The sequence below is a fragment of the Lissotriton helveticus genome, chromosome 6 (assembly GCF_964261635.1).
Source record: "Lissotriton helveticus chromosome 6, aLisHel1.1, whole genome shotgun sequence".
NCBI classification, from domain to species: domain Eukaryota; kingdom Metazoa; phylum Chordata; class Amphibia; order Caudata; family Salamandridae; genus Lissotriton; species Lissotriton helveticus.
In genome coordinates this window covers 1,950,040,920-1,950,068,583 of record NC_136067.1, presented here as the reverse complement: position 1 = coordinate 1,950,068,583, position 27,664 = coordinate 1,950,040,920, and the positions used below count along the sequence as shown (strand labels likewise).

General features: G+C 43.0%; 1 protein-coding gene across 1 annotated transcript in view; it reads right to left on the bottom strand.

Annotated features, from left to right (window-relative positions):
* Nucleotides 1-27,664, bottom strand: part of PBK (PDZ binding kinase) — a 147,694-nt gene that overhangs the window by 58,232 nt on the left and 61,798 nt on the right. The window contains exons 3-4 of the mRNA XM_078649951.1: nt 23,789-23,860; nt 12,751-12,822 (exon numbers count right to left, since the gene is read on the bottom strand). Of these exons, the coding sequence (XP_078506077.1) occupies nt 12,751-12,822; nt 23,789-23,860 (144 nt within the window). The remainder of the gene's footprint in view (nt 1-12,750; nt 12,823-23,788; nt 23,861-27,664) is intronic.

The window sequence follows — 27,664 nt, the reverse complement described above, 5'->3', positions numbered from 1 at the left end:
AAGAGTTTTGTATTGTGCTTAGCTCCCTGACTCATAAAGAGTTCAGGGTAGACTTGTTATTAATAAATATCCTTTATTTTTATAACAACTTGTGTGGTGTCCTTTCACTTGGTGTTCAAGGGGTATATGTGATGGTAAAACAGCTGGCTTAACACGCCCTCTAGAGTTTAGCCTAAAGACTGCTCTTGTCCACGCTACTAGGATAGCTGGTCGAATAAGGTTGACTTACAACCAATCATCAATAAGGGTCGTTTGGTATGATACAAAGTGATCACTAGAATAGTGAGCACTATATATCAGGCCAACTTCTCAATAGTTACATGCTATAGTCAGATGATTATTGATTTATCCTTAACTAATTTGATATGAACGTGTAACTTTACTAATTTTGAATAAACCTTCATGGTTTGCAAAACTACTTTTCTCCGTCGTTCCGTTTGTGCAAATTCTGTTTTACCGTCATTGATCTATTGCTGTACTTATGATTTTAGCCTCCGTACAAGATAAAGGTCCATCCTAGTGGATATAGCGGAGTTCCGAATTTGCGCCCAGTTTGAATGGTGCAAGCACCATCCTTATCTCTCCAACTAGCAAAAAAATAATCTGTCTGAATCTGCCCCAACTTTCTCTGCATCCCTGAGGTCGCTGTGGTCCAGTTTAGACAACAGCGGCTGTTCATACGTCCCAGCACGGTTGAGGTGTCCTAGGAGTGTGAGAAAATAGGGTTATGCGTATTTGAATGTGTTGAGCGTTGAGGTGTTTGAAGTGCTTTGACGTGGTAGTGTGCTGAGCGGTGTCCATCTGTGTCCAGGAGAGATGTGTGCTGTAGTTGCAATTTGAAATGCTGTTTCATGAATATTGCTTGTGCCTATGGAGATAAACATGCTTGATGCAAAGACTTAAAGTTTGTTTTTGGCTCTCAAACTCATTGTAATCCAAGATTCTGCTATATATATGGAGTATATTCTGTTGTAACTTGTCTGTTAAGGTTTGTGGTGTCGGACTATCAAGCACTATCGGCCAAGCATGAGATAGTGACCTTTAACTTCTACAGTGCAGGTGAATTAACTGAGATTGGTGTTTGGTTAATCCTTCTGAGCAAAGGAGAGCTGGCACGTCAGGGTGATTTCCCACTAGTCGATATTTCACTTTTGTTTGCGTGATAACGTCCTTCTTATCTATACCCCCGATCCCCTAAGAGTGATTGTGAACTTTGAATTTCTTTAGTGGAATAGACAAGAGTTATTGTTTGCTTTTTCAATCATTTGCTATTGAGAAGCTGATTGCCCTTGAATGAAAGTTGCTGTGAGTTGCATTATAGGGGGTCACACTGATATTGGCCAGTCGGTGTGTGCGCCCTGCTGGGACTAGTCCTTACGTTAAAGAGTGCAGCGGTTTATGTGTGGACAGTTTTGAGTTGGTGCACTGAGTTTGGAAACTAGTGTTGTGTATGATCTTGTGATTTGCCAAGAACTGCTGGTTATTTCAATTGGCATTTTTTTAAATAATTTTTGTTGTGTCAAAAAAAGAGAGAAAAGTTGAAAGTTTTCAAGAAATTAAGGGATTTGTTTAGCGATGATGTGAAAATACCAGTCTGTGAAGAGGAAGTCCCTCCTGAGGATGCACCTGCTTACATGGCAACCAATGTCGGTTTAGACATGTGTATTTGGCTTATACAATGAAATATGATCACTGCGAAAGGAGGGTCCTTGCAGTTTCCTCCCTATGGCACTTTCAATCCTAGAACAATTGAGAATCTGAGGGGAGTGTGGTACGAAATGAAAACCCCACCTGGACCAGCTCAACATGAAGCCTTGTAAGCATGAGAGCGAGAAGCACATGCAAAAGTGAAGGACATACTGCGGAATAAGGCCAAAAAGACAGTTGAGGGTTTTCTTGGAAGTTAAGTGGAATGCAGAACAGGCACGGAGAAAGGATATGATTGAGTGAGTCAGCATGGACCCGGTCTTAGCTAGTGGAAGAACAGTGAGAAAGAAAGCATGGCAGAGCGGTGAGGGCTGAAGTAAAGAATGATGAAGGTAGCAGTAGTGACTCTAGTGATAGCTTTTGGAAGATTTATTTGCTTCTCGACCACCCCATACAACAGTTTATCAAACTGGAAGAAATCAACCATCTGTGGGAATTGCGCGGAAACAGGTGCTAATGTGCCCGTCGATCAGGGTCTCCTCAGCGGAGGGAGTGCCTGGTACCCTCCCACCAACACCTCTTCTGCTCCCAAATCCACAGTTAGCACTTATCCCACTTCCGGCTCTAAAGATAATGCCAGCTCCACAGTGTGCATAGATAATGTTACTTTTGTTGCAACCCCTGCCGCCCTTACAATTACCACAACCCCTATTGTGTCTGGAATTGATACCTTTGCAGAGATGGGAGCAAAGCCCTGAATGGGAGCAACTCCTGTTGCGAGGGTAACTACAGTGAACGATAGCCCTGAGTCCCAGTCATCAGAGACTGACACTCCCTCCCTTTAAGAACACTGGATGTGGTAAAGGTGAAGGAAGTAAATCAATGAAACTAGAAATAGAAGAAAATCCCTTCAATGGCCATATACTTCAATTGTGTGCATGCATCAATACATATCAAGAACGAGTGACAGAAGGAAGGTAATACTAAATAGAAATTATTCAAAAAATTGTATTTATTATTTGTCTTTTTTGTAAATATAAATTCCTATAAAAATCGTTATAAATCAGGCAATTCTATAGAAAACATATCAATTCATTATACAAATCAATGAAAGACACAATAGAATCATAAAAATACACAATAAATAAATATTTATACCCCATGGTGTCAGACATACAACCAACTAACTCTCGTGCTACCAAGCATACCACAGTCAAACCTCATACATTGATGAAAAAAGGAACTGGTAAACAATTAGCCAGATCACACAGCTAAAATTGTTCAAGGGCTACAGTAAAGGAATAACGGCCCTTGTAGCAGGTCTACGCGCGTTTCGGTGGTTCAAACCACCTTCATCAGGACCTTGTTCATCGTTTAGTGCAGAACCCGGGGATCAGACAGGACAAAAAACAAAAAAGAGCACAGTGAGTATTTCTCTTTTTTTTAAGTGCGATTATAGAGGTCAAATGAAGGACCAGATCAATTGAACAGCATCAATTGCTTCGTTCATGATGGAAACAAACAAGGCATATGAGACTCAGGACTTCATCCGTAGTGATGGCCAGGCGGTCGCAGTGTGTCCCTGTTCAGTGAAACTTCACAAAATACAGCAATGTGTCGTGTTTAAAAAGAAGATCTCAAGTTGATTGGGGCTGACGGCGAGGGGACTAAGTACTGTTACTTCTTAGTTTATATAACCAGTAGAAATACAGTCCATTGGTAAGCTGCTTTCCTGTACGCCAGCGACTCTTAGAGTCCGTGGCGACGCGCCAAAATTCTTCTCCGTCACTGCGCCCCTAGACGCCAGGTATAAATCATGGCGGGTCCGAAGCGTCTTTTCATCTAGGGGCGCAGTGACGGAGAAGAATTTTGGCGCGTCGCCACGGACTCTAAGAGTCGCTGGCGTACAGGAAAGCAGCTTACCAATGGACTGTATTTCTACTGGTTATATAAACTAAGAAGTAACAGTACTTAGTCCCCTCGCCGTCAGCCCCAATCAACTTGAGATCTTCTTTTTAAACACGACACATTGCTGTATTTTGTGAAGTTTCACTGAACAGGGACACACTGCGACCGCCTGGCCATCACTACGGATGAAGTCCTGAGTCTCATATGCCTTGTTTGTTTCCATCATGAACGAAGCAATTGATGCTGTTCAATTGATCTGGTCCTTCATTTGACCTCTATAATCGCACTTAAAAAAAAAGAGAAATACTCACTGTGCTCTTTTTTGTTTTTTGTCCTGTCTGATCCCCGGGTTCTGCACTAAACGATGAACAAGGTCCTGATGAAGGTGGTTTGAACCACCGAAACGCGCGTAGACCTGCTACAAGGGCCGTTATTCCTTTTCTGTAGCCCTTGAACAATTTTAGCTGTGTGATCTGGCTAATTGTTTACCAGTTCCTTTTTTCATCAATGTATGAGGTTTGACTGTGGTATGCTTGGTAGCACGAGAGTTAGTTGGTTGTATGTCTGACACCATGGGGTATAAATATTTATTTATTGTGTATTTTTATGATTCTATTGTGTCTTTCATTGATTTGTATAATGAATTGATATGTTTTCTATAAAATTGCCTGATTTATAACGATTTTTATAGGAATTTATATTTACAAAAAAGACAAATAATAAATACAATTTTTTGAATAATTTCTATTTAGTATTACCTTCCTTCTGTCACTCGTTCTTGATATGTATTGATGCATGCACACAATTGAAGTATATGGCCATTGAAGGGATTTTCTTCTATTTCTAGTTTCATTGTTTTTCCCCTCTGTCCCTTGGCCACATTCGCTCTTGGAGGGGGTCCCATTGTGAAGGAAGTAAATCAATAAAGAAACTCTTGAGTTGGGGTTTATAGATGGACACAATGAAGTTTGTTTTTGTGCAAATAAGCCGCTAGACGTGCTTGTGTGACAAGAGGCTCTCAAGGGGGCAGCCACAGAATTTGGGATTGATCATTTCAAAAGTGCAGCCCTAAGAAAACATTTTTAGAATATTCATGACGTAAGATGCACTCGAGAACATGGGAACCCCTGGGTTAAAACTGCAACTAAGGGAACTAGTCAGTAACAGTCAATTGTGGAGTACAGTGTTTCAGAGATAGATGGGCTCAGAAATGTAAGAAAAAGAAAAATTATGAAGGGAGGGGGGATAAAAAGGGCTGAGCGTAGGTGTGATTAGGAGGTCACAGTTTATACATGGAGCAGCCTTGGTGCAACATGTGCCTTGGAGTCATGAGCTTTTCACATTTAGAAACCAATTTCCAAAGGTGAGAGAGAGCCCTGATCTCTGGTACACCCAGGTTGATAGGTTTGTGAACATTTCAAAGGTAGTTTGAATATATTTTTTGACACTGTTGATGCCAATGATTTGTGGGCTGAATGTACGAATGCTGAGCCCCCCAAGGGATGCGCAAACGCAAGCTGCCTCTACAGTGGCCATGGAGAAGTATCATCAGGTAATTAACTAAGGTTTCCCCATAAAGAGATCGGTAGGTTGAAGATCTCAAAGACTGCGTAGGAGTCCAAGGAGTCAGTGCATGCCTATTATAAGTGGCTTACATAGGTCTTTCCTCAGCGTAGTGGCGTTGAAAATCCCAAGTAAGGAAAGCTCAGTAATTTTGTGTCACAGTTTGTTCTCGTTTGCATCCGGAGATTAGCTCACACATCTAGCACAGCGAGATTTATTGGCAGTGCAAGCCTTTCAGCGAAAATCTTGCAATGAGCAAAGTATTGCAATGATGATTTGGAAGCCTCATGGCAGGACCCTTATCAAGTAATGCTGGTCACGAGCACCGCTGTGAGACAGTCAGAGTTGGATTCATGTCTCGCGCACCAAGAGTAAGACAAGCTGGTGAAGAGGTGGGGACAACAACAACTAATTTGCAAAGTCAAACTCCAGTAGAAACATTTGTGTAGAGAGCAAGAAGAAGGGTGTGTTGAGCATCTCAAAGCCAACCCAAGTTTAGTGCAGAGTCTGTGGTGAATGAGCCAAGAGTGGCAGCAGTCAACCAAGTTGAAGAAATTGTACACACAGCCTATGAGCCTGAGAAGGGACATGCCGTTTGCTCAGAGGGGGTCCAGAAAGGACAAGTGGCCAAAGAAGGGTGAGAGATTGAGAGCTATCGTCCGACGAACACATTCCAGAAACCAGAAACGGAGAGGCATGTGAGCAAAGCAACAGAGAACAGCCAGTAGGCAGGAGATCAAAGATAACATGGGTGCCTTGTCGAAGGTACTCCACTCTTGAATGGACATACTTGCAGAGTGTGACGCTGACTTCAGGACACAGACAAACTCAACTGAACTTTTTTGAAAAACCTCCTTGATCTGAGCTTTCTGAACATTCATTGACTTTTGTTTTAACTGAGCTGAATTCAACTGATGATTTCAGACGACTGAACTCTCATACTGAATGTGAGATGATCTTTAGGTCCGAGACTCCTGTATAAGAGTACGGGTATTATTTTAGAAGAAGATGACGTAGCGCAAAGGATCACTTCTGAAGTTATTGACTGATGCATTCATCATTATTTAATCAACAGTTTGCAGGTTTTCAGAAGTAGAGGCATTAAGTAGAAGTGTTCATTTTATGCTATTTTTGAGTTGTGTCATTTCCTTTTAGAGTCGAAAGAAACCATGGAGATTCTTTAATCAAATCAACATAGAACACTCGTGATTGTAGTATCAATGATTTTTGTATTTTTTTTTATTGTCTTAATAATAAGTCTGTGTTCGCCTGCTAAGGATATTACTATCCAAGCTAAATCTAAACATAACCTAAACAGAAGAGCAATATAGATATGATTTGCAGGCTTTACACAGAAATAGTTTTGAGGGAACCAGAGCTTAATTTAAATGATGTAAAAGAGCAGCAAACATTTAATTTAGAGCACTGGCATATGAAAGGTTGCAAGGGTAATTTTTCAAAAATTCAAGCTGCTGCATGGTTATTCACAAATAGATGCGAACGGGTGTGTACTTATTTGGCAACGTCTGCTGCTGGTGGTATGAACTATCACCATATTCCACTAATTTACCCCATAACCTGTGGTATTATCACTACTTTGTTTAATGAACAACAAGGTAGTTAATGCTATTGTTAGACTTGGTCATTTGTGCAGGGTCACCCCCAACCCTTTTGCCTTCACCCCTCCAGGTTTCTGGAAATCATTGTGGTTGGCATTAGAGCTCCTTGCACTTTACCACTGCTAACGAGTGCTAATGTGCTAGTGCTATGCCCTGAAAACAAAGTAAAATTGGCTAACACCAGATTGTTACGTTTAATTTACTTGTAGGTCCTTCCAATATGGTACCACGAGAACCCAGGGTCTGTAATAAATAAATGCTACGAGTGGGAAGGAACACTCATTATGTCACCCACTAAAAGTAGCCTTTTAATGTATGTCTTAGATCTGCCACTGCATCCTGTAGAGCAGTTTTAAACTGCCAATTCAAACTGGTAAAATAAACCTTTTGCCAGACGCAAGCCTTCCTTTTTAATAGATATACAACACCCCTAAAGTAGGCCCAAAAACGGCCCATGTGTCAGGATGCATTGTATTTAAAAAGTAAAACGTGTTTTTAAGTTTTAAATGTCTTGGCAGTGAAAACCTCTTATGTCCTTATTTCACTACTGTAAGGTCTACCTCTATGATAGGATAACACTGGGTTACCTTATTACATTTACTAAGTGCTAACCTTTGGTTGGGAGCAGATAAAAGTGTCATGTTTGGGCTCAAATGAATTGTATCTTAAAATCCTTTCTAATGGTGTAGATTAGATTACAATTTTGAAAATGCCACTTTTAGAAAGTTGGCATTTTCCTGCCCATAACTTTACAAGGCCTTCTAGAAGTTTCCAGCTGCAGGGGTCTGGTAATTGCCCCCCCATCAGAAATGCGTATTGGCCCCAAACAGTGAACAATAGTACTTGGGTGTAGCTAGGAGAGGGCCAACGTGCCAGGATGGGAGGGGCGGAACTGTTCCCTACATCCATTTACATTTCAATGGCCTGCCTCCAGCACACTTGCAAAGGAACCTACCACCTGCCTATTGACACCCTATACCATTTGGAGCCTGGCAGGGGAAGAAAGAGGAAGAAACTTTCCAGAGGTGGACTAGAAGCTTCCCTGCATTCAAACTGTGGCAAAGGTGGCCCCAGGCATATTGAACCTCCTGGGCCACTCAGTACACTCCTGGACCTGTGGACATTACAGAAGGCGGACTGTTTTGTTCCCCAGAGCTCTGCCCTGCTGCATCAGGCCTGCCTTGTTCTCCACAGGACTACCTTGCTGCTTTAGGTCTACCCTGCTCGCTGAGAAGGAAGACTGGGCCTGCTCCCTTCATCCCAGGCTAACTTGACTGACAACAAGGGACAGTTGGCTGACCTGTTTGGAGGTCCAGGGATACAACAAGGTTCAGAAGCCTCCTGGCAACTGCTCAGCTGACCTGCTTCAACTGGCCCTTCCCAAGCGCTGCTGGCCGCTGCTGGATTGTAATAATATGTTCATCGTTCAGTTAATTAAAACGCACAATTAAAAATAAGAGCATTACATTAAAAAAACTCGTAAATCCATCCATCTTTTTGATTTATGCACCATGTGCAGATGCGCCAAAATGTATAGTTTGTTAATAGGAAGTTCCATTATAATGCGAGTGAGAGGGAGAACATACCCAGGTTTCAATCCTAGTTTGACTTGTTAGGGGCAGAAGAATATGCCAAGTTAAAGTGCCGATACATCAAGATGTAAACATAACCAGTACAATTTAGCCAAATCAAATATGCCAGGTTAAAGTGCCTGTGCATCATGATGTAAACATAGCAGGTGCAATTAGCCAAATCAATATATACTTAAGACTTGCATTGGAGTCTCTTTTCCACCGTGTCGAAGAACTTTGTGAGGCGGCAGTTTAATTGGGTAGCAGTAGCGTTGAAGCACAGCTTCACTGCCTGCCTACAAGTCCTGATGCCGCTATGTTTAAAAGTTGGACAGAGTAGAGTGCACCTCATGTCCATTAGGATTGGGCAAATGCAGACAACATGCAAAAGGTCCTCTCTCCCCCCTTTCCACAGAGGCAGCAGGTATGCTCTCCTGCTATCTTTTTCCAAGGGGGTAGGTGCGGGAGATTCAGTAAGATTACCAAAGCGTAGTCTTAAGAATTTTTCTTTTGTCTTCATTTTAAAACCTGTGCTTTAATACGTTTGTGGTATAAGAATTGACCACTGTTCCGCTATCCGCCCTTTTGGCCAGGGTTTCTTTATCTTCAACTATGGATATAGTTTGTTGCGTTTGTTACTTCCTTCTTGAAGCTCTGATGGTTTATCGAGGTGGCCCACAGGCTGGTTAATCCTAGTTTTGATAATGAGTCGGACAGGTACTCTCTGGCAGGTGAAGTTCCATGGCATGTTAATTCGGTTCAGATATGGGAGTTTAGTGATCCTGGCTTGGTTCCTCTAATCTTGTGCCAGCTTTTTATGTATGCCCCACTCCTTTCCACTTACTGCTTCTGTAAACCAAATATGAGGCGAATTTGGGTGGGGACTTAACTATGTTGCAGTGCAGTCTAGTTAATAAAAGCACTGAGAAGCAGAGAAAAGTGTACCGGGACTCTTGTGTTTTTTTGGAGCACATGCGAGCAGCAAAAAATACACCACTCGCTATGCTTCACAAGCCAAATACACAATCCCCATTTGTTTGAACTTGAAACTGGCAAAATACCCACCAGCTTAAGGGGCTCATTCACTGGCCAAAGTATGTTGTCCTGTGGTTATACCTACAACATTAATGACACAAGTAACTGATGGCTGAAAGGAGAATGTACTGTGAATACATGTACAGATTACTTCGGTTTTGCCATGTAAGATGCAAGCACCATTATGTCAAACAAAAATACAATAAATCAAAAAAACAAAGAATGTCATGTAAGCAGAAAGCAAAAGGATTAACATGTAGAAATAATTTTTTTCCAGAAAATCAAGAAAGACAGGCAAGGGGTTTAAACATCAATAGGAAAAGGAAAGTCGCCAATTACCTCAAGATCAATTAAATGCTAAAATAATTCAATATAGGGGAAAAAAAAATTCTATGTTAAAGAGTTGACTGATCTAGGTGATCCTCGCCTCCTAAACTCCAGGTCATGTGGTTGGATACAAGCTGGGGGGTTCGCTAAGCGGAAGATAGCTTCGCATTTAAAAAATAACAAGAGGGACGGAAAATGCCCAGAATGACCAACCTGGAGTCCATCTGAACAGGGCTCCAAGATACTGGGTAATTTTTGCAGGAAACCTTGAAATACAAACATGCAACCAAAATAGTTTTGAGAAAGACAATATCACAAAATAAGGGCGAATACATCAACCTTAAAATTGTCTATAAGCTGAAAATGTAATCTTTATTACTATACAAATATGTTTTTAAAGTTTTATTTAAAGTCTTGTTATCTTGCAGATCACTGTTGGGAACGAACGGGCTGCACCGTGGCAGTTAGAATCAAACGCCTATTTCTGTACAAGAAATTCATTCTTCACTGACCCAAAAGAGTCACATACATACCTATGGAGGACAGACTATACATCTATAGACTTAGAATACACATTTCTGATAATGGACACCTCCCAGGTTCAGTCCAGTGACCAGACATCATTCCAAGACAGACCTATGGCAATGTTGCTGCATTGAACACAAAGGGCAATTTTATACAGAGCAACTTAACAGTCCTCTGACTTCCAAGCCTCAACCTAACGGTAGATGAGAACAGGCTAGACATTTCTAACACGTGTCATCAACTAACATTTTCACTTGACAGCTATGAAAATCACCAGAGTGGATTTCTTGATTGTGTGATGAAATACATACTTTACCAAAAAAAACTGAAAAGGACACAGGGCTTCAATAACAAGCGGCTCTACATAAGACTTCAAAGTGGCTCAAACCACCACAATTTGATAAATTATGAAAAAATACTGATACTTCTGAATAAATTATTAACGTTTATGGTGTGGATAAAGGCCAAAATAAAATTTCGTAGCAGTCATTCTACAGTGAAATGCCACACATTTATAATATGCAGTTCCAAACAGTTGCTAATGACAAATAACCCAATCAGAAAGTAAATTTAGCCAAAAATGTATTTAAATGGAGTCAGATTATATAGGTAGGGCTTCCAATTTTCAGTTTATACTTATTTTGTACAGATAAATACAGACAAAAAACAATGTGTTTCCTGTCTGCATTTATTTTTTTTAAATGGCAAAAATACGGAAATTTGGGCTTTTTGTGAGTGTCTTTCCATAATGTCTTTCAATAATTCTAGGCAAACAGCTGAACACATAGATGGCAAGGGAAGTTAAATAACTATATATGTCGACATCCATTTGTAGTATAATGTCAATATTTACCTGTGGCTGCATTGTATTGTTATGTTATATTTGGCTGCTTAATTTTCTAAAACATGACAGGCATCCAAGTATGAGCACATATTTATTAGTTAAATGTGGAAATGCCCGCTGTGCGTCGGGCATCAGGGGAGGAGTTGGCAGTACCCCTGACTAATAAGGAATGCAGTGCGACTTGCGAATTGGTGAAATGGGTTTCATGCAATGCTAGATTTAAGCTAATGCACTTCAATTATGAGCATCTCACACATTTAACACCAGTTAAACAAAGTTAGATGAATAGAGACAGGAGTGTGGATTGTCCCAGATGTGGGGGAGGGAGTGTTTCCTTCCTACATATGGCTTGGGCATGCTGCATGCCTATTGCACAACACTGATTACACAGCTGCAAACGGTAACAGCCATGGCAGTTGAGGAATCGCCTCAGGTGTGTATCGTTAAACAACCTAGAGGGGGTAAAATGTACTGGAAGTTCCTACAGTTACCATTAGTACTAGCTAGGAGGAGGGTGGCCAAAGGGTGGTTCAGCACGAGGGCTCCATCCATCACATTATGGTGTAAAGACATTATTGAGTGGGCGCTGGTGGAGGAGTTGAATATGAAACTCAATCGACAAGTTTGTAAAATGACTTCAAAATTTGGGCCACACTGTTGGAGGACATGCACATGGGGATGGGTTGGGGTAGTGAGCAGGGCTTGCACGCACAAGGTACGGATCATACTGTCACACAGGAGCAGCGGCCGGAGGATGCTAGGGGGTCAGGTTGAGTTGTGAGTGATCGGGGGATGCGCACTCCATGTGTATATCGGGGCTCGGATGTATCCATGATCATGGACTACTGATGTACTATTTGAAGCACTTCCTGAGGGGGCTCTGGGATCGAGACTGAGGGGTGAGGAATGGGGTTTGGATACGTAGATACTTGCACTTGGAGATGTGTGTACACTGAACAAATGTACGGCTGGTTGTAATTTCTTTGTTTTACTTGCGATTAGTTGTGCTGCAATCATATAATATAGATTTGCTATTATGTGTAGCCATGACAATGGGCTTGCTCTCAACAAATAACAAGTTGGTTTTTAGGTCTCGCGACCTATCAATGCGCGCAAGCGCATTGAGGGAGCGAGAATTCAAGTGCTCAAAACGGTTTTCTTTAAGTTCACGTGAATCATGTGAGCAAACAAGCACGCGCATTCACGGCCGCACAGCACATCAAAGGGCTTCGCCCAGCGTGCGCTCTGCGGCTTCTCCTCCCCTAACACGCTATCTCAGCTCTCCTGCCCCCGGCCGCACAGCACATCAAAGGGCTTCGCCCAGCGTGCGCTCTGGGGCTTCTCCTCCCCTCCGGCCATTTGCCACACTCCTTGATTTTCTGCCTCCGACCCCAGCACTTCTGGGCTCGTCCAGGCAGAGGGAATGGAATAAAAACAAGGTTGCCAATAGGTCTCGCATTAGGAAAGTTTATGTCATTTACAATACCAATAGGTTAAACTTTCCTAATGCGAGACCTATTGGCAACGCCAGTGCTTGTTTAAAGTGGAAATATACCACATTACAACTTCATCTATTCAGAGAACAAAATAAATATGGATAAATACACAATATAAAACGGGGAGCCCTATCTAAAGGTCAAGACAGCACAGTGTGGATAAAATGTAGATGCCAGTCTGGATTTCACAAGTAAATTAAGATATATTGACTCACCAGATCTTTTACGGTTATTTTGTTGAGGGGTTCGAAAACTGCTTGCACCGTCTATTGTGAGAGGAGGCAAACCTGCAGAAGAAACATTGTAAACTCAATGCTGCCAGAGAATGAAAATCACACACCGTTTAAAAATGCACAAGACTTTGCAAAATAGCATATTACTATGGACATTTAACAATGTATCACTACTCACCTTCACCTACACTTTTTTTTTCTCAACAGAAGCAACCATGTTATGAGAATTACAGGTCAGAATATGCTCCTTAAACAGGGGGTCAGCTTTTGGATCACATTCAAAATTAACGGCTTGTCAGTCTGATTAAGTTGTTTGTCTCCTATCAGAGTTCCATATTATCTCATTCTAATGTATGTTATGTTAATTTTATTAATATAGCGCATAAATCCCCTTGTTTCAGTTGCGATCGTGATCACGACTGCCGGCAGAGTTACCACGATTTAAACAACCAGGTCTTTACAGCTTTCCTAAACAAAAGAAGGCTGGGTTCATTTTTAATGTTTATAGGGAGTGTATTCCATGTTTTAGTTGCTTACATCACAATGCTCTTTCCACCCCATTTAGTTTGGGCTGTATCAATAGATTAGCAGAGGCCGAGCGAAGTTTACTAGCTGGAACATACTGCCTGAAACTATGGTTCAGAAAGGCTGGCCCAAATTGCGGATTGCTTTGTAGGTTAAGCAGAGCACTTTAAAGGTTATTCTTTGTTTAATGGGGAGCCAGTGTAGCACTTTTAGTTTTGAGCCACTGAGCAACATTAAGGTATTTTTAGTAGGAGTCTGGCTGGAGCGTTATGTAACACCTGAAGTTTATTCAGATTATATTTTGGAGTTGTCAGGAGCACTGTTGCAATAATCTATTTTAGAGAGAACTAATGCTGTAACTAGGGTCTTTTGCAGGTTAGCCATTATAAAAGGCAATACTTTTTTGATTTTGAGGGTGTTAAAAGTGGAGTAAGTGACTGCATTTACTTGTTTTGTAAAATTGAGTTTTGAATCGATAATCACTCCTAGGTTTCGTGCTTTTTCTACTCGGGTAGGGGGGTGGGGGGCAGGGTGGGAAGAGGACTGGGAAGGTTGTCCATGCATCAGGGCCCAAAAAATATAATTCAGGCACCAACAGTTTTTTCCGAGTTTAGCTTAAGGCAGTTTTTCTCCATCCAACTGTGAACAGCTATTATGCAGTTCTGAAATCTGTTTCCACTACTACAATCATTTTTCTCTAAGGAAACAACAATTTGAGTGTCATCAGCATAGGACGTGAGTGAGAAATCAAACTTTATCGGTGCTGCTAATGGGGAGACATAACTGTTAAAAAGAGTAGGGCTCAGTGATGATCCCTGTGGGGCTCCACAAGGCAGGGAGAATGAGTGAAGTGAGGTTTTCTTATTTCATTACTTGTTCTCGTTAAGCCAGGTAGGATTTCAGCACGCTCCACGCCTGACCTGTGATTCCACATGTCTTTGGGCAGTTTAGTAGTAGTTGTTGGTTGACGGTGACATAAGCCGCCAGGAGATCAGGCAGGATCAGGGCAGCCCCTTTTCCCTGATCTAACACCTGCCTGATCTCTTAGGTTGCCTTGAGCAATGCGGTCTGTGCTGTGGCCTGTCCAGGAGCCAAACTGTGTCCTATCCAAGAGTTTGTTTGTCTCAACAAAAGAGACCAGTTGATCGTTTAAAAACTTTCCTGGAAATGCTTCAAGAGATTCATCCACATTGGCACATGTACAATAGACATGTAAGCTACTTGACCATTCTGTTAATATTGGTAGTTGAAGGTTAGTCCAAAGAACGATGCACTTCACCCTCCATCTATACCATATAGTTGGGAATCTTCATGTATATAGAACCCAAGCAGGTGTTTCATAATATTAATTAAAGGCTAGTCATCAAATACATTTGTGATCTTAGTGCTTGGACATATGTATCAATTCCCAATCCAGTGCAAAGCTGTAAGAAGCATGTTATACTTAATGGACTTAAACGTGCTTAAACAGCTGGCTCTGCACATACCAAGCTATACCAGATCCACCATTTTGTTTGCAGTTATATAGTGTGAACTTGGGCCAAAGGCATTAGAGTACTACAACAGAACCAGATAGTTACACTTTTTTTCTTTAATGCAAGATGAGACGACCCATGTATTCCAACTGGGTTCCGCAGTTATAAAGTCAGCAGCTCTAGCCACCAGGAAACATCTCATTCTATCCAACTCTTTTGTGCTAGTGACCTTTTCCCCACTTGTTTTGACATATTTTGAGATCTTTGAGTTTAACGAATGAAAAATGTTTTTGAAAACCCTAAAGGTCTCAAGTAGTTATTTATGGAGCATTTTCAAGGCATTCAAAAACTTTTTTTTTTTTTTTCAAGAAATTTGCATTTTGAGAGATATTTTACATGTATGACATCACCTTGTCCAAAAGTGACAATTTTTTACAGTATTTCCTTAGACTTAATAAGGAGGTATAAAGTGGCCGTCCTCGGTTCTGTAAAGGGACAGGTTCCATACAATTCATGCCCATGTCATCCCTCTCTACTGTAGGAAGTATGAGGGCTTAGATTTCTAGGAACATCATTGCTCGGTGTTAACCTCAGAAGACGTCTGATGCAACTACTCTTCCTTTGAATCTGTTCTGAGACCAGCAAGTTACCCTTGGAGAGACAGTTTGAAATGTTGCATCCTAGTTTACGGTCTACGTTTCTTATGGGGGCCTGAGGTTCTCTAATATGTACATTCTGGTCCGCTTTATTAAGCCGTGTCTACATACACACCCACTGCAGAAAAAGATCATGCATTGTAGGTCTCGACGTCGAGCGCCTTTCCTTCGACTGAGGGCTGTGCCTCGACGTCAGCAATGGAACCGACGGAGACTGGTGCCTCGACGTGTAGTGCCTTGCTGGCGTAGAAGGAGGACCCTGCCTCAATGTCGACGATAGAATATCCGACGATCTCTGTATCGACGGCGATCTACGCTGAGACCTCGATGTGGTTTTCGGTCTCGATGTCGAAGAAGATGACTTGCGTCTCGGCGTCGATCTGTGTCTTGACGTGGATCGTCGTTGAAGAGTCGACGGCGGAGGATCTTCTGTCGACGCTGTACGCTGTTCCAACGCCGTCAGAGACGTGGCCTTAGAAGTTGAAGAGCAGCGCTCCTGCGCCCGATCCCTCGACGATGATTCCGCCGCCAAGCATTCGACGTCAAGCCAGACGCCGAAGGGGACCATATCGGGACCTTGCTCCTCGACATCGAACGCACCATTTTCTTGGTCTTCACAGGAGAACTACCTCTATCTGAGAGGCCATAAAGCCGGAGTCTCTCCCTGTCTTTGAGAGTTCTTTTAGACAGCTTCCTGCAGTGTAGACAGGAGATAGGAAGACAGAAAATACACACCTCATGGGTGTCTGTCTTGGCCTTTTTGCCACAGGCAGGGCAAGGATCGAATAAAAAAGGCATTTTAGACAGAAAAAAGATACTGCTTCCACATAAAAATGGGTTAAGCTGCACTCTAATGTCAAAAGACATCGAGTGAAGCCAAGAAAACGCCCCAAAAAACTGAATTTTAGACTGAAAAGCCAAAAGGTAGAGACCTGTGAATCCAGGGTCCTGACAGAAGGAGCCGGAAAGAACACCTGACCTTACTGAAACAGTGCCAGTTTTTGGTTGAAAATGCTTTCATTTTCCATTCTATTGTTTTACAATGCAGCCTGTAGGCTAACAATGTCTACTTATTTACAAGTCTTTTTGTTTGCTCTTTATGAGTGTTTTACTCATTAAAAAAACCATTAAAGTGCTACTTGCTCTCTTGTGTATTGGCAAAGACAGTCTTTATGTGTGCAATTACATTGTTTAGCCTCCATTTTGGAGCTGCATTGGTATGGGAAAAAATTATAGAATATATATATATATATTACGCTCAAAGAACTCCTCCGTGATGTAAAAGAAGAGAGCAGCACTCAGGAGAATTACTAGCAGCGTGCAGTTTATTTAGCACAGACAAACGTTTCGGCAAAAAGCCTTCGTCGGTGTCACAACCCATAATTCGAAACACACCTTAAATAAAATCATGTGGTTAATCATAAACATCAACAAGGGACTAAACCCTCAGCAATACCATAAGCGCCATCTTAGAATGGTTTTCTAAGAATCAAAACCATACAGATCTAAACCATGAATTGGTTAAATCAAATAGGCAGAGGGCAAGATTCAATAATGCATTTCAATAATTATACAAAAGAAGTATAGCCGTGGATCGGCACGGGTCCCTTGAATGAAGAGAATAAACAAATTCATGACCACATACAATAAGGTGCTAAAAATTATACATAAATATGTGCAAAAGGAAGTGGCCTACTTCATATCAGCAGTCAAAATGAATAGTGTTAAATGTTATAATTCAACCATAATTGAATAATATAGAAAAAGTGATTAGTTAATCAGTCCTGCACCACAGGAAAACAAACAGCCAAACGTCCGTCTGGCGGGAGATAAGCACAAAGCTATATACAAATGATCATAACTATACAGTAGGGAATGGTCATATTCATAGGATCCATCCAATCAGAATTTGATTAATGTAGAGAATGATCTAAATCAAAGTACATACACAAACATACAGATACTAGCACAGTCTAAGAGGAGTGAGATTCGATACGAGATGTATGGTATATGTACACACAATATGCTATTAGTTATGGAAAAATATATATGTGTGTGTATGTATATGCACACAATACATTACAGAAACTGTTGATCAGCCTGAGTATATAATATAACCATATAATCAAAGCATAGTATGTACATTATATACATATTTACATTTTCATAAGTTGACCATGCTTTCAAATAGATATGCAAGATGTTCTAGCATACAGATGGTATAGAGGCAAGACGGAATATCTCATAATAATGACTACATACTTATATTCTGCCCTCTCATTTTCCCAGATGGACCACCATATCCTCACCACTATTCATACCCTTGGGGAACTTGGTAGACAGATCGATTATGTATCTAGACTCAAGACGTCTGAGCCTCCTTAACCGGTCTCCACCCCGTGGATTGGATGGGACATAGTCCAAGCCAAAGTAGCGCAATTTCGTTCTATCCCTTTGATGGTATTCGGCAAAATGCCTCGCTACTGGGTACGCGGGGTCCACCTTCTCGATAGCCCTCTGATGTTCGAGCACTCTCAGTTTAAGTTGGTTGATGGTACTACCAATATATCTGAGACCGCATGGGCATATCAGACAGTACACAGCGTAGGTGGTGCTGCAGGTGATAAACTTATTGATTTTCTTAGTCTTTCCAGCATCAGGAATATCATACTGCAGAACCCTACGGCTGTTGCTACACGCTTTACATTTCCCGCATGGGAAAAAACCACTCATGGTTTTCAAAGTGTTGGTATTACTTTGAGTGGGTAGGGGTTCTAGATGGCTGTGTACTAACGCATCTCCCAGAGACCTCGCCTTGCTAAAGGTGACCTGGGGATGCGCGGGCATATCCTCTCTGAGTACTTCGTCTGTGAGCAAGATGTGCCAATTCTTACGCATCAAGCTCCTCAGTCTATCAGCACCTGCAGAGTAGGGGGTAATCATTCTAAAGACATTCCCAGTGTTCTTATCAGGTGGCCTTACTTTCTCAGCTAGCAGATCAACTCTCGAAATCGTTCTCACTTTTTTCAATGCATTAGACAAAAGTGGCTCATCATAACCTCTGGATCGGAAGCGAGAAAGGCATTCCGAGGCAGCCGCCTCGAAATCCTTATCTTGGGTGCTGTTCCTTTTTATTCTCAAGAGTTCGCCGTACGGGATACTCTTGACGAGCTTAGGTGGGTGAGCACTACTAGCAAACAGGATAGAATTTCCTGCTGTCTCTTTGCGATAAAGAGACGTTTGGACTCGGCCTCCTTCAATGTGAACCCGTAGGTCCAGGTAGTGAGCTGCCACCCCACTAATAGTACCGGACAGGTGCACATTATAGATATTATCATTGAGGATATCAATGTATTTTCTGGCCGATTCCTCTGTACCTTGCCACACGATGGACAAGTCATCTATGTAGCGGTACCAGTGTACCACTTTCCCGCTCTCACCCTCTTCGTCATAGCTCCTGGGCACATGCTCCTCCCACCAGCCAACGAACAAGTTCGCGTAGCTGGGGGCAAAGCATGTGCCCATCGCTGTCCCAGAGGTTTGTCGATATAGACTATCTTCGAACAAAAAGATATTATTCTCCAAACAAAATTGCACAAATTCTTTTAACATCACATTGTGTTGTGCAAACCGAATGGGACGTTTGTTTAGATAGTGTTCGACAGCAGATAGTCCATGTCCGTGCTCAATGATGGTGTACAAGCTGGTAATATCCATCACTAAGAAAAGATAATCATCTTGCCAGTCCATAGTGTCCACTCTCTTTAAAAAGTCCTTTGTATCTTGGACATAAGAGTCTAGACCCAAAACCAGAGGGAAGATATAGTTGTCCACAAATTTGGACATATTCTCTGTTAGCCCACCGATGGATGCCACAATCGGTCGGCCAGGAGGAGTGACATTGTTTTTATGTAATTTCGGCAAATGATAAAAAGTAGGTATCATTGGATTGCTACTTCTTAGAAAGATGTGTTCGTCTTTGTCCAGCATGGAGAGGTTATACCACTTGAAGATCAAGTTATCATATTCCCTAATACTTGTATCATACAGATCTTTAGTCGTGATGGCATAGTATTTTCTATCAGAGAGTTGCCTCATTGCTTCTTGGTGATAATACTCCCTTGTCATTAAGACGACATTACCTCCTTTATCCGAGGGTTTTATAATTGTTTGTTTGTCGCTTAACAGTTCCTGCAAGGCTTTCTTCTGAGATTGAGTGATGTTACTGGGAATAGAGTGGGAAACCTTTCTTCCCTTGACCAGCTCCATCAACATGGCTTCAGAGAAGGCGTCGATCGCATCCCAAGGGGACTGGGGAATGAACGTTGAGAGAGGTTTAAACTGACTCCCATCTCTTTCTTGTTCAATACCTTGGGCCACTGCCCTCTCTGCCATATTCATTGCCGAAATGTCCATATCAACATTTTCACTCATTTCACTCCTTAGAGCCTCCATGGCTTCAATGCAGGGCATGTCCCGACCAATCAGGGTGTCAGTAGCTGTTATCCTGAGCCCAGGTTTTGACATACCCTTAATGTGTGGTCTTAATTTAAAATGTTTGTGTAACTTCAGTTTTCTCGTAAACTTGAAAAGATCGATCTTGGTTTGAGTAAATTCGAGATCTGTGTTAGGGCAGAATGAAAGCCCAAGCTGAGTAGCTCTTTCTGTTCATCGGTCAGGAGTTTCTTTGTAAGGTTCACCACTGTGAGGTTGCTCCCATTATCGCGCTGTTCTTCACCAGTTCTTACTTCTTTGTTTTGCGATATGACCGTGTTTGAGGTTTTGTTTTGCCCTTTCCTCTTCCTTTTGCCGCCTCCTCCGGCTCTTCTAGTCCTCCTTCTTCTGATCGTTCTGGAGGCTTGTTCTTGCCACCTCTGAGCCAATTCTGTCGGATCAGCTGGAACTCCGCGTGAAAAGGAGCAGGGATTCTCCTTCTTTCACTCCTCTGTTCTCGTTGGTCATCTCCTGATTCATCTGCTGTTACCTCTGACTCTGAGGTTGGCGCACTGGAGCCTGGTGTTGGCGCGGTGCCTTGAATCATGGCCTTCCTTGGTGCGTCATACTTTTTTGCGAACGTCAGGATGCGCCCCTGCCGGTAATCGTTTTCGTCACGTTCAAATTTTTCTTGTTTTCGTGACATTATTTTCTGCTGATACCGGACCAGACGTTTTTTCAGGGCTTCCTTGAGTTCGTTCACCCTTGAAGAGTCACCTTCCCCATCTATGAGGGTTTCTAATGCTTGTATTTCGGCTAGAGCCTTATCCCTGTCGCTCCATGCGTACTTTACCAAAAGTTTCAAAATACCCTCACAATATGCCTGGGTATGTTCTTGCCAGTCCGTTAACAATTGGGGATCAGGGTGTTCGTACGCCGGTACTGTGTACACTCTTAGTCCTCTAGGCACCATTTTTTCATCGATGTAACTGCTGAGGCTGGTGGCCTCCCACCATTTACGGATCTCCCGCTCATGTAATTTCTCAAGTTTAAAAAATAAATCGTTCAGCTTGTTGCTCCCATCTCCCGCCCCAGAGGACGAGGCTGCCGCTGTAGCTGTGAGCGGTCTGTCACGTTTTTTAAACATATCCTGCGCCATAGCACGGCGCTCCTGCTCGCCAAACATTTCCATAATTGCACTGACTCGGGTTGCATTCACTCCGTTAAGTGCTTTCACTCATAACCATCCTGGTTAGAGGCACGCTGTGTTTCACTCTCCTCGGCGCTCTGCCGTTGCATGCAAACGCTCCAAACTAAATAGAAAGGAGCAGGGCTTACCGGTCAGACGCGCAGTCTTTCTCACCTCAGACGGAGGCAGGCAGAGGAATTTTCTCACGGCGCTGTTTGTTTCCAGAAGCCGGAGCCTCACCGGTGTCCGTAATTGCTTCGGCGGTGCTCAAGGGATACCTTTTCTCCACGCTCGAGTTTCCACGAAACCCTCAGGCACTCTGGAGCGGGTGCTGCTCGGCAGGTCGTAGAACCCTGCGATATATTACGCTCAAAGAACTCCTCCGTGATGTAAAAGAAGAGAGCAGCACTCAGGAGAATTACTAGCAGCGTGCAGTTTATTTAGCACAGACAAACGTTTCGGCAAAAAGCCTTCGTTGGTGTCACAACCCATAATTCGAAACACACCTTAAATAAAATCATGTGGTTAATCATAAACATCAACAAGGGACTAAACCCTCAGCAATACCATAAGCGCCATCTTAGAATGGTTTTCTAAGAATCAAAACCATACAGATCTAAACCATGAATTGGTTAAATCAAATAGGCAGAGGGCAAGATTCAATAATGCATTTCAATAATTATATTATAGAATATGAATATATATATATATATATATATATATATATATATATATATATATATATATATATATATATATATATATATATATATATATATATATATATATATATATTATTTCTGTGGTCCCCGCACATGGGTGGGAATATTCAGTGCTTATGACTATTGATGTGGATCTCCTGGAAGAGAATTATATGTTCCCTTCAGCCCGATGCTTCCAGGTCCACAGATATTGGCAGCCACTGCGGGACTTCTTGTCCTGGGATCATTCTGCGGACGCTGAAAAGGTAGCCCAAATTCTTGTTAACTATTCGATGCTATATAAGGCATTCCACTGATTTGCTCTTCGATGTCTGATGTACTGCATCTACTTTTGAAGTTGAGCTCGTCTCTATAGTCTATATGGCCTTTCGCTTATTTTTATCTTTTTTCTTTTCTAGTCATTTGCTGTGACACACATGTATTATTGTTTTATATTTTGCTTTGGCTTCATTGTGTGCAATTGTTGTATAAAACGATAAATAAAGTTTGAAACAAAATCTATATACATACTTACACACATAACGACAGAACCTCCAGCTTCCATGATTGTTTTTTTTGGAACAAATTACAATTTGTGCTCTAGACTCGGGCAGTATATAACTGGCACCAACACCCCAAAGAGAATACATTTGAAACAGGGGTGATAGCTTGTGAGCGCTAACATCCGCCTAATAATTGGCCTTGTTTTGAGAGTTTCTGATCATATTAGTAAGCGCATGATTATTCCCATTCAGGGGGCATTTGTTCCATTACAGTGTGGTAGGAGCTTTGAGGCTGCAATGGCCATGGCCAGGGAATCATTTTAAAAACAGCTGGTGAACAATATTGACATACTGTGAGTGAGTTACCTTTTTTTATACCGGCAATTATATTTCATTGGTTACAGCAGTCACTGTCAGACTCTACTCGTGCAACACTATTGTCTTGGCTGATTTTAGACAATCATCAGACTTGCCAGGGCCATAGTAGGCGGCCGGCGCTGCACAGCAAGGAAAAACAAAGCATCTCCAGCCCTTCTTTGTCGGTGCCTCTCAGGCCAATTAGACCCTGTTTGGTCATGATTGGGCAGACGCCGTGGCGGAGAAAATACAACAGGCAAGCACCACCCTCGAATCTGCTTGGGGCCTGAGAGCATTGACTGACTGCTGGTTCTGGATATTGTTTTGTGTATGAGAACAAAGCACTGAGAGTGACATCTGGCACACTAAAGCTCGCCATCAAGTTCAATTCATGATATTCGCCCGCCAGGCCGTGCTGGAGCAGAGTTCCATTTAGTCAGTGGGCTGCAAGTCGTTTATTAAAAGCTGCATCATTCTATTGCACTTTAGTGCGGTGATGCGGACACCAGCACTGAAATGCATTAGTCTAACCCCTAATGAGTGGTATTAGGCAGGGCTACACACAGGATCCTAAAGTCAAATCAATACTGATCAGCCGGTCAGTCAGCCAGCCAATGAGCCGGTATTTGTGCAGGCCATGATGCACCAGACCATATTCTGAATAATTACAGTTTCAAGTTTCATGGAAAAAGTAATCATAGATAACCTCCTAGGATAAGCATTTTTGTTTTAAAGCCGTTAATGGAGAAGTCACAGTGTATTAGACCAGTCTGCAACCTTCTTGAACAGGCCGTTTTTACTTTCCTTCATTCAACTAAGTCAATAGATAGCTGCAAAGTAAATTGAATTAATGAGATAAAGACATTTACCGAAATGTATAGCTTGGAGAACTACTCCAAACAATGCACTCAAAGCTATGCATTTCAGGCGTCTGGGTGGACATAGGCGCACTTGTTCAAAAAAAGAAAAGATCACACATATATTCCAACAGAATAGAACTCTCCACAGAAGAACAGATGCTAAAGCTACTAACTACATGGCAATAGGAAGGTGTGTTCAGGCAGAAAATATACAATGAATGGTGGGTGTCCCTGATTGGAATGGAGGAACAAATGGGAAAGAATTTGGGAACCTTTCTAAGAACAGAGAATTTCACATTCACTTATGTCAATATACTCACCAGATTTTTTACAGTGATCTCGTTGAGGTGTACGAAAACTATTTGCACTATCCACGGAGATGGGCATCAAACCTATGAAAAGAACATAATAGCAACTCAAATCAAGAAATCAAATTTCAAACTCCATGGCTAGAATCTGCAAGCTGGACTTCAGAAAATTGAAGGATCGGGGACGTGATTGATAAAAGTCCATAGGACAAAGCATTCCACATGCCTTTGTTTTCACCTAGTTACAGTAGATTTTGCAGACTTTCCATGGGCCCTTTAATACCTATTGGAAGCAAAATATTAATTTACGCCTGCATAAGGGGGAGAGAGCTTTTTTTGTAATCAAACATACGTCGGACAAACTGTGCCAGGTGTACCTGATAAAGATGCCGACAGAGCAGATGAGGACTTTGGATTGGATTACTGTAATACGAGGTTTAGTGCTCTAGTGCTTGCCGGGCTGAATGTCAAAGGCAACAAACACAAAAGGTGATTGGAGGATTGCTTGCACTAAGTCTAACCACTGGCAAGCGCTCAGGGTAGCATTCCAAACTATTGTTCTTTTGCACATCATGCCACATCCTCTTACACATTTTTGCTTATTGACATTAGACGTGCGGTCGATGAAAACTACTACTACTGGTTCTATATTTGGAAAAAACTATAACAGTTCATATCCAGTGGCAAGACATTTTTATAAAGAACATGGAGGGTACCACAAGCTATTACAGTACAGTGTGATAGTGTGCCGAAAAAAGCAAGAGAGGGGGACAATTGAGGAAGAGCTGACGAGACTAGAGTCACCTTACATTCTAGAATTGGACTGCAAGGAACCACTGGGACTGAATATTGATGATGAGCTATTTGTCCACCTCTGAAATGAAATGAATTAAGCTGCTAGTTCTGAAGACGGATATTATTGTTTTTATGGTAAGTTTTTAACAATGTATATGTTTATTTGTTTGTTCACAGGAGGACAAGCCACTGGTTGTAGCAGCATAAGAAAATGTGCAATGGCCAAAATATAGAGACTACTACTAATAAAAAGATTCATAGCATCATGCTGGCCTATTGAAAAATTTAAATGTATAAATTGTTTTCGATAATAAATCCTGTGAAAAAAAACACAAATGTGAAAGAAATATACATCATAGAATATACATTTTAAATCATGATAAGGTGCCAGAGAAAGATACAAGCAAAGTATTTCGGCAATCTACTAATGCCCACTTGGGCAGAAAGCACAGTGCAGATGTGGTTTATTTACATATTGAAATATGGCCCCCATGCACAAAGAATGAATATTAGTGAAAATGGATTTAAAAGCGATATTAAAAATGAAATCAATGGGACACATACAATTACATTGTATAATGATGAATTATATCTAATTATTTATATGTTTTGTTAAAGGAAATATTGAATTAATGAGACTAAGTGAAATACACAGCAATTATATACTTTTAGTGGACCACTTCAAAATGGCGACTGCAAAAACACTTATGTTTTTTGTCCTTCTATTAGGTTTACAACATGTATTGTTAAAAGGAAGAATGTACAACATGGTCGACGTTGTGACCAAGGTGCGTGTGAGCACCAAAACGCATTGAAGTAATGTCTTTGCTAAGGAGCGCGCAAAATTTAAATCCAATTTTCAAACTTACTCCAGAGTACTGTGGAATCCTTCTAAAGAAGAAACTAACTATTTATGCAAATGAGCGCGCAGCAAACCACTGAAAATCGAGCACCATCGACGATCGGGAAGCACGAGGGAAACGCACCGAACACAGAGGAGAAACACACACAGACACACTCACAGTCACCACTGGGTAGTTAGGACCCTGTTTCCATAGTACATGAATTTTTTGGTTTGCTAACAACTTTGGCGCCATTAAAAAAACCTTCACAAAATTTTCCCCCCAAAAAGGTCTCATCCACCTCAGGTCCTTCCTGGAAAGTTTCCGGGCCATTGTCATGCTGAGCCGAGAAAAAGTGGGGGTCCCAAAATGCATTTTCCCCATGCATTAGGAAAATTAGACACAGCCACACTGGATGAACGGAATTACATCAAATTTGTCAGAAATCTAGATCTTAGTCCAGAAAGTGTGCATTTGTGATTTGGTGTAAATCAGTTTAGTAGTTTTTGAGAAATTAAGGTTTAATATGTATGTATATATCACATTGTGGAGGATCTGCAGATCCAACAGATGTAAATGCATTGCAAAGATCGGACTGGCTGCCACCACAGCAACAAAGATGTGGTGGCAGCCATTTTTGGACTGAGCCCCCTGTAGCCACCACCCAAAATAAAAACTATACAGGGAGGCAGGGTAGGAACATTCGGCCCCCAGCCCGGAGGTGGGTACCAGAGGTATCGCTCCCACTCCCCAGGGCCAGTGATGTAGTGCTGTCCCGTGAGTGATGTAGTGCTGTCCCGTGAGTGATGTGGTGGTGTCCCGTGAGTGCTGTGGTGGTGTCCCGTGAGTGCTGTGGTGGTGTCCCGTGAGTGCTGTGGTGGTGTCCCGTGAGTGCTGTGGTGGTGTCCCGTGAGTGCTGTGGTGGTGTCCCGTGAGTGCTGTGGTGGTGTCCCGTGAGTGCTGTGGCGGTGTCCCGTGAGTGATGTGGCGGTGTCCCAGAGTGATGTGGCGGTGTCCCAGAGTGATGTGGCGGTGTCCCAGAGTGATGTGGCGGTGTCCCAGAGTGATGTGGCGGTGTCCCAGAGTGATGTGGCGGTGTCCCAGAGTGATGTGGCGGTGTCCCAGAGTGATGTGGCGGTGTCCCAGAGTGATGTGGCGGTGTCCCAGAGTGATGTGGCGGTGTCCCAGAGTGATGTGGCGGTGTCCCAGAGTGATGTGGTGGTGTCCCAGAGTGATGTGGTGGTGTCCCAGAGTGATGTGGTGGTGTTGCGCGGCGCCCTGCAGTGGGCGGCGCCCTGCAGTGGGCGGCGCCGCCCTGCAGTGCGAGGTGCGCAGCGGTGTGTGGCGTGCAGCAGTGTGTGGCGTGCAGCAGTGTGTGGCGTGCAGCAGTGTGAGGAGTGCAGCAGTGTGAGGAGTGCAGCAGTGTGAGGAGTGCAGCAGTGTGAGGAGTGCAGCAGTGTGAGGAGTGCAGCAGTGTGAGGCGTGCAGCAGTGTGAGGCGTGCAGCAGTGTGAGGCGTGCAGCAGTGTGAGGCGTGCAGCAGTGTGAGGCGTGCAGCAGTGTGAGGCGTGCAGCAGTGTGAGGCGTGCAGCAGTGTGAGGCGTGCAGCAGTGTGAGGCGTGCAGCAGTGTGAGGCGTGCAGCAGTGTGAGGCGTGCAGCAGTGTGAGGCGTGCAGCAGTGTGAGGCGTGCAGCAGTGTGAGGCGTGCAGCAGTGTGAGGCGTGCAGCAGTGTGAGGCGTGCAGCAGTGTGAGGCGTGCAGCAGTGTGAGGCGTGCAGCAGTGTGAGGCGTGCAGCAGTGTGAGGCGTGCAGCAGTGTGAGGCGTGCAGCAGTGTGAGGCGTGCAGCAGTGTGAGGCGTGCAGCAGTGTGAGGCGTGCAGCAGTGTGAGGCGTGCAGCAGTGTGAGGCGTGCAGCAGTGTGAGGCGTGCAGCAGTGTGAGGCGTGCAGCAGTGTGAGGCGTGCAGCAGTGTGAGGCGTGCAGCAGTGTGAGGCGTGCAGCAGTGTGAGGCGTGCAGCAGTGTGAGGCGTGCAGCAGTGTGAGGCGTGCAGCAGTGTGAGGCGTGCAGCAGTGTGAGGCGTGCAGCAGTGTGAGGCGTGCAGCAGTGTGAGGCGTGCAGCAGTGTGAGGCGTGCAGCAGTGTGAGGCGTGCAGCAGTGTGAGGCGTGCAGCAGTGTATGGCATGCAGCAGTGTGTGGCATGCACCAGTGTGTGGCATGCACCAGTGTGTGGCATGCACCAGTGTGTGGCATGC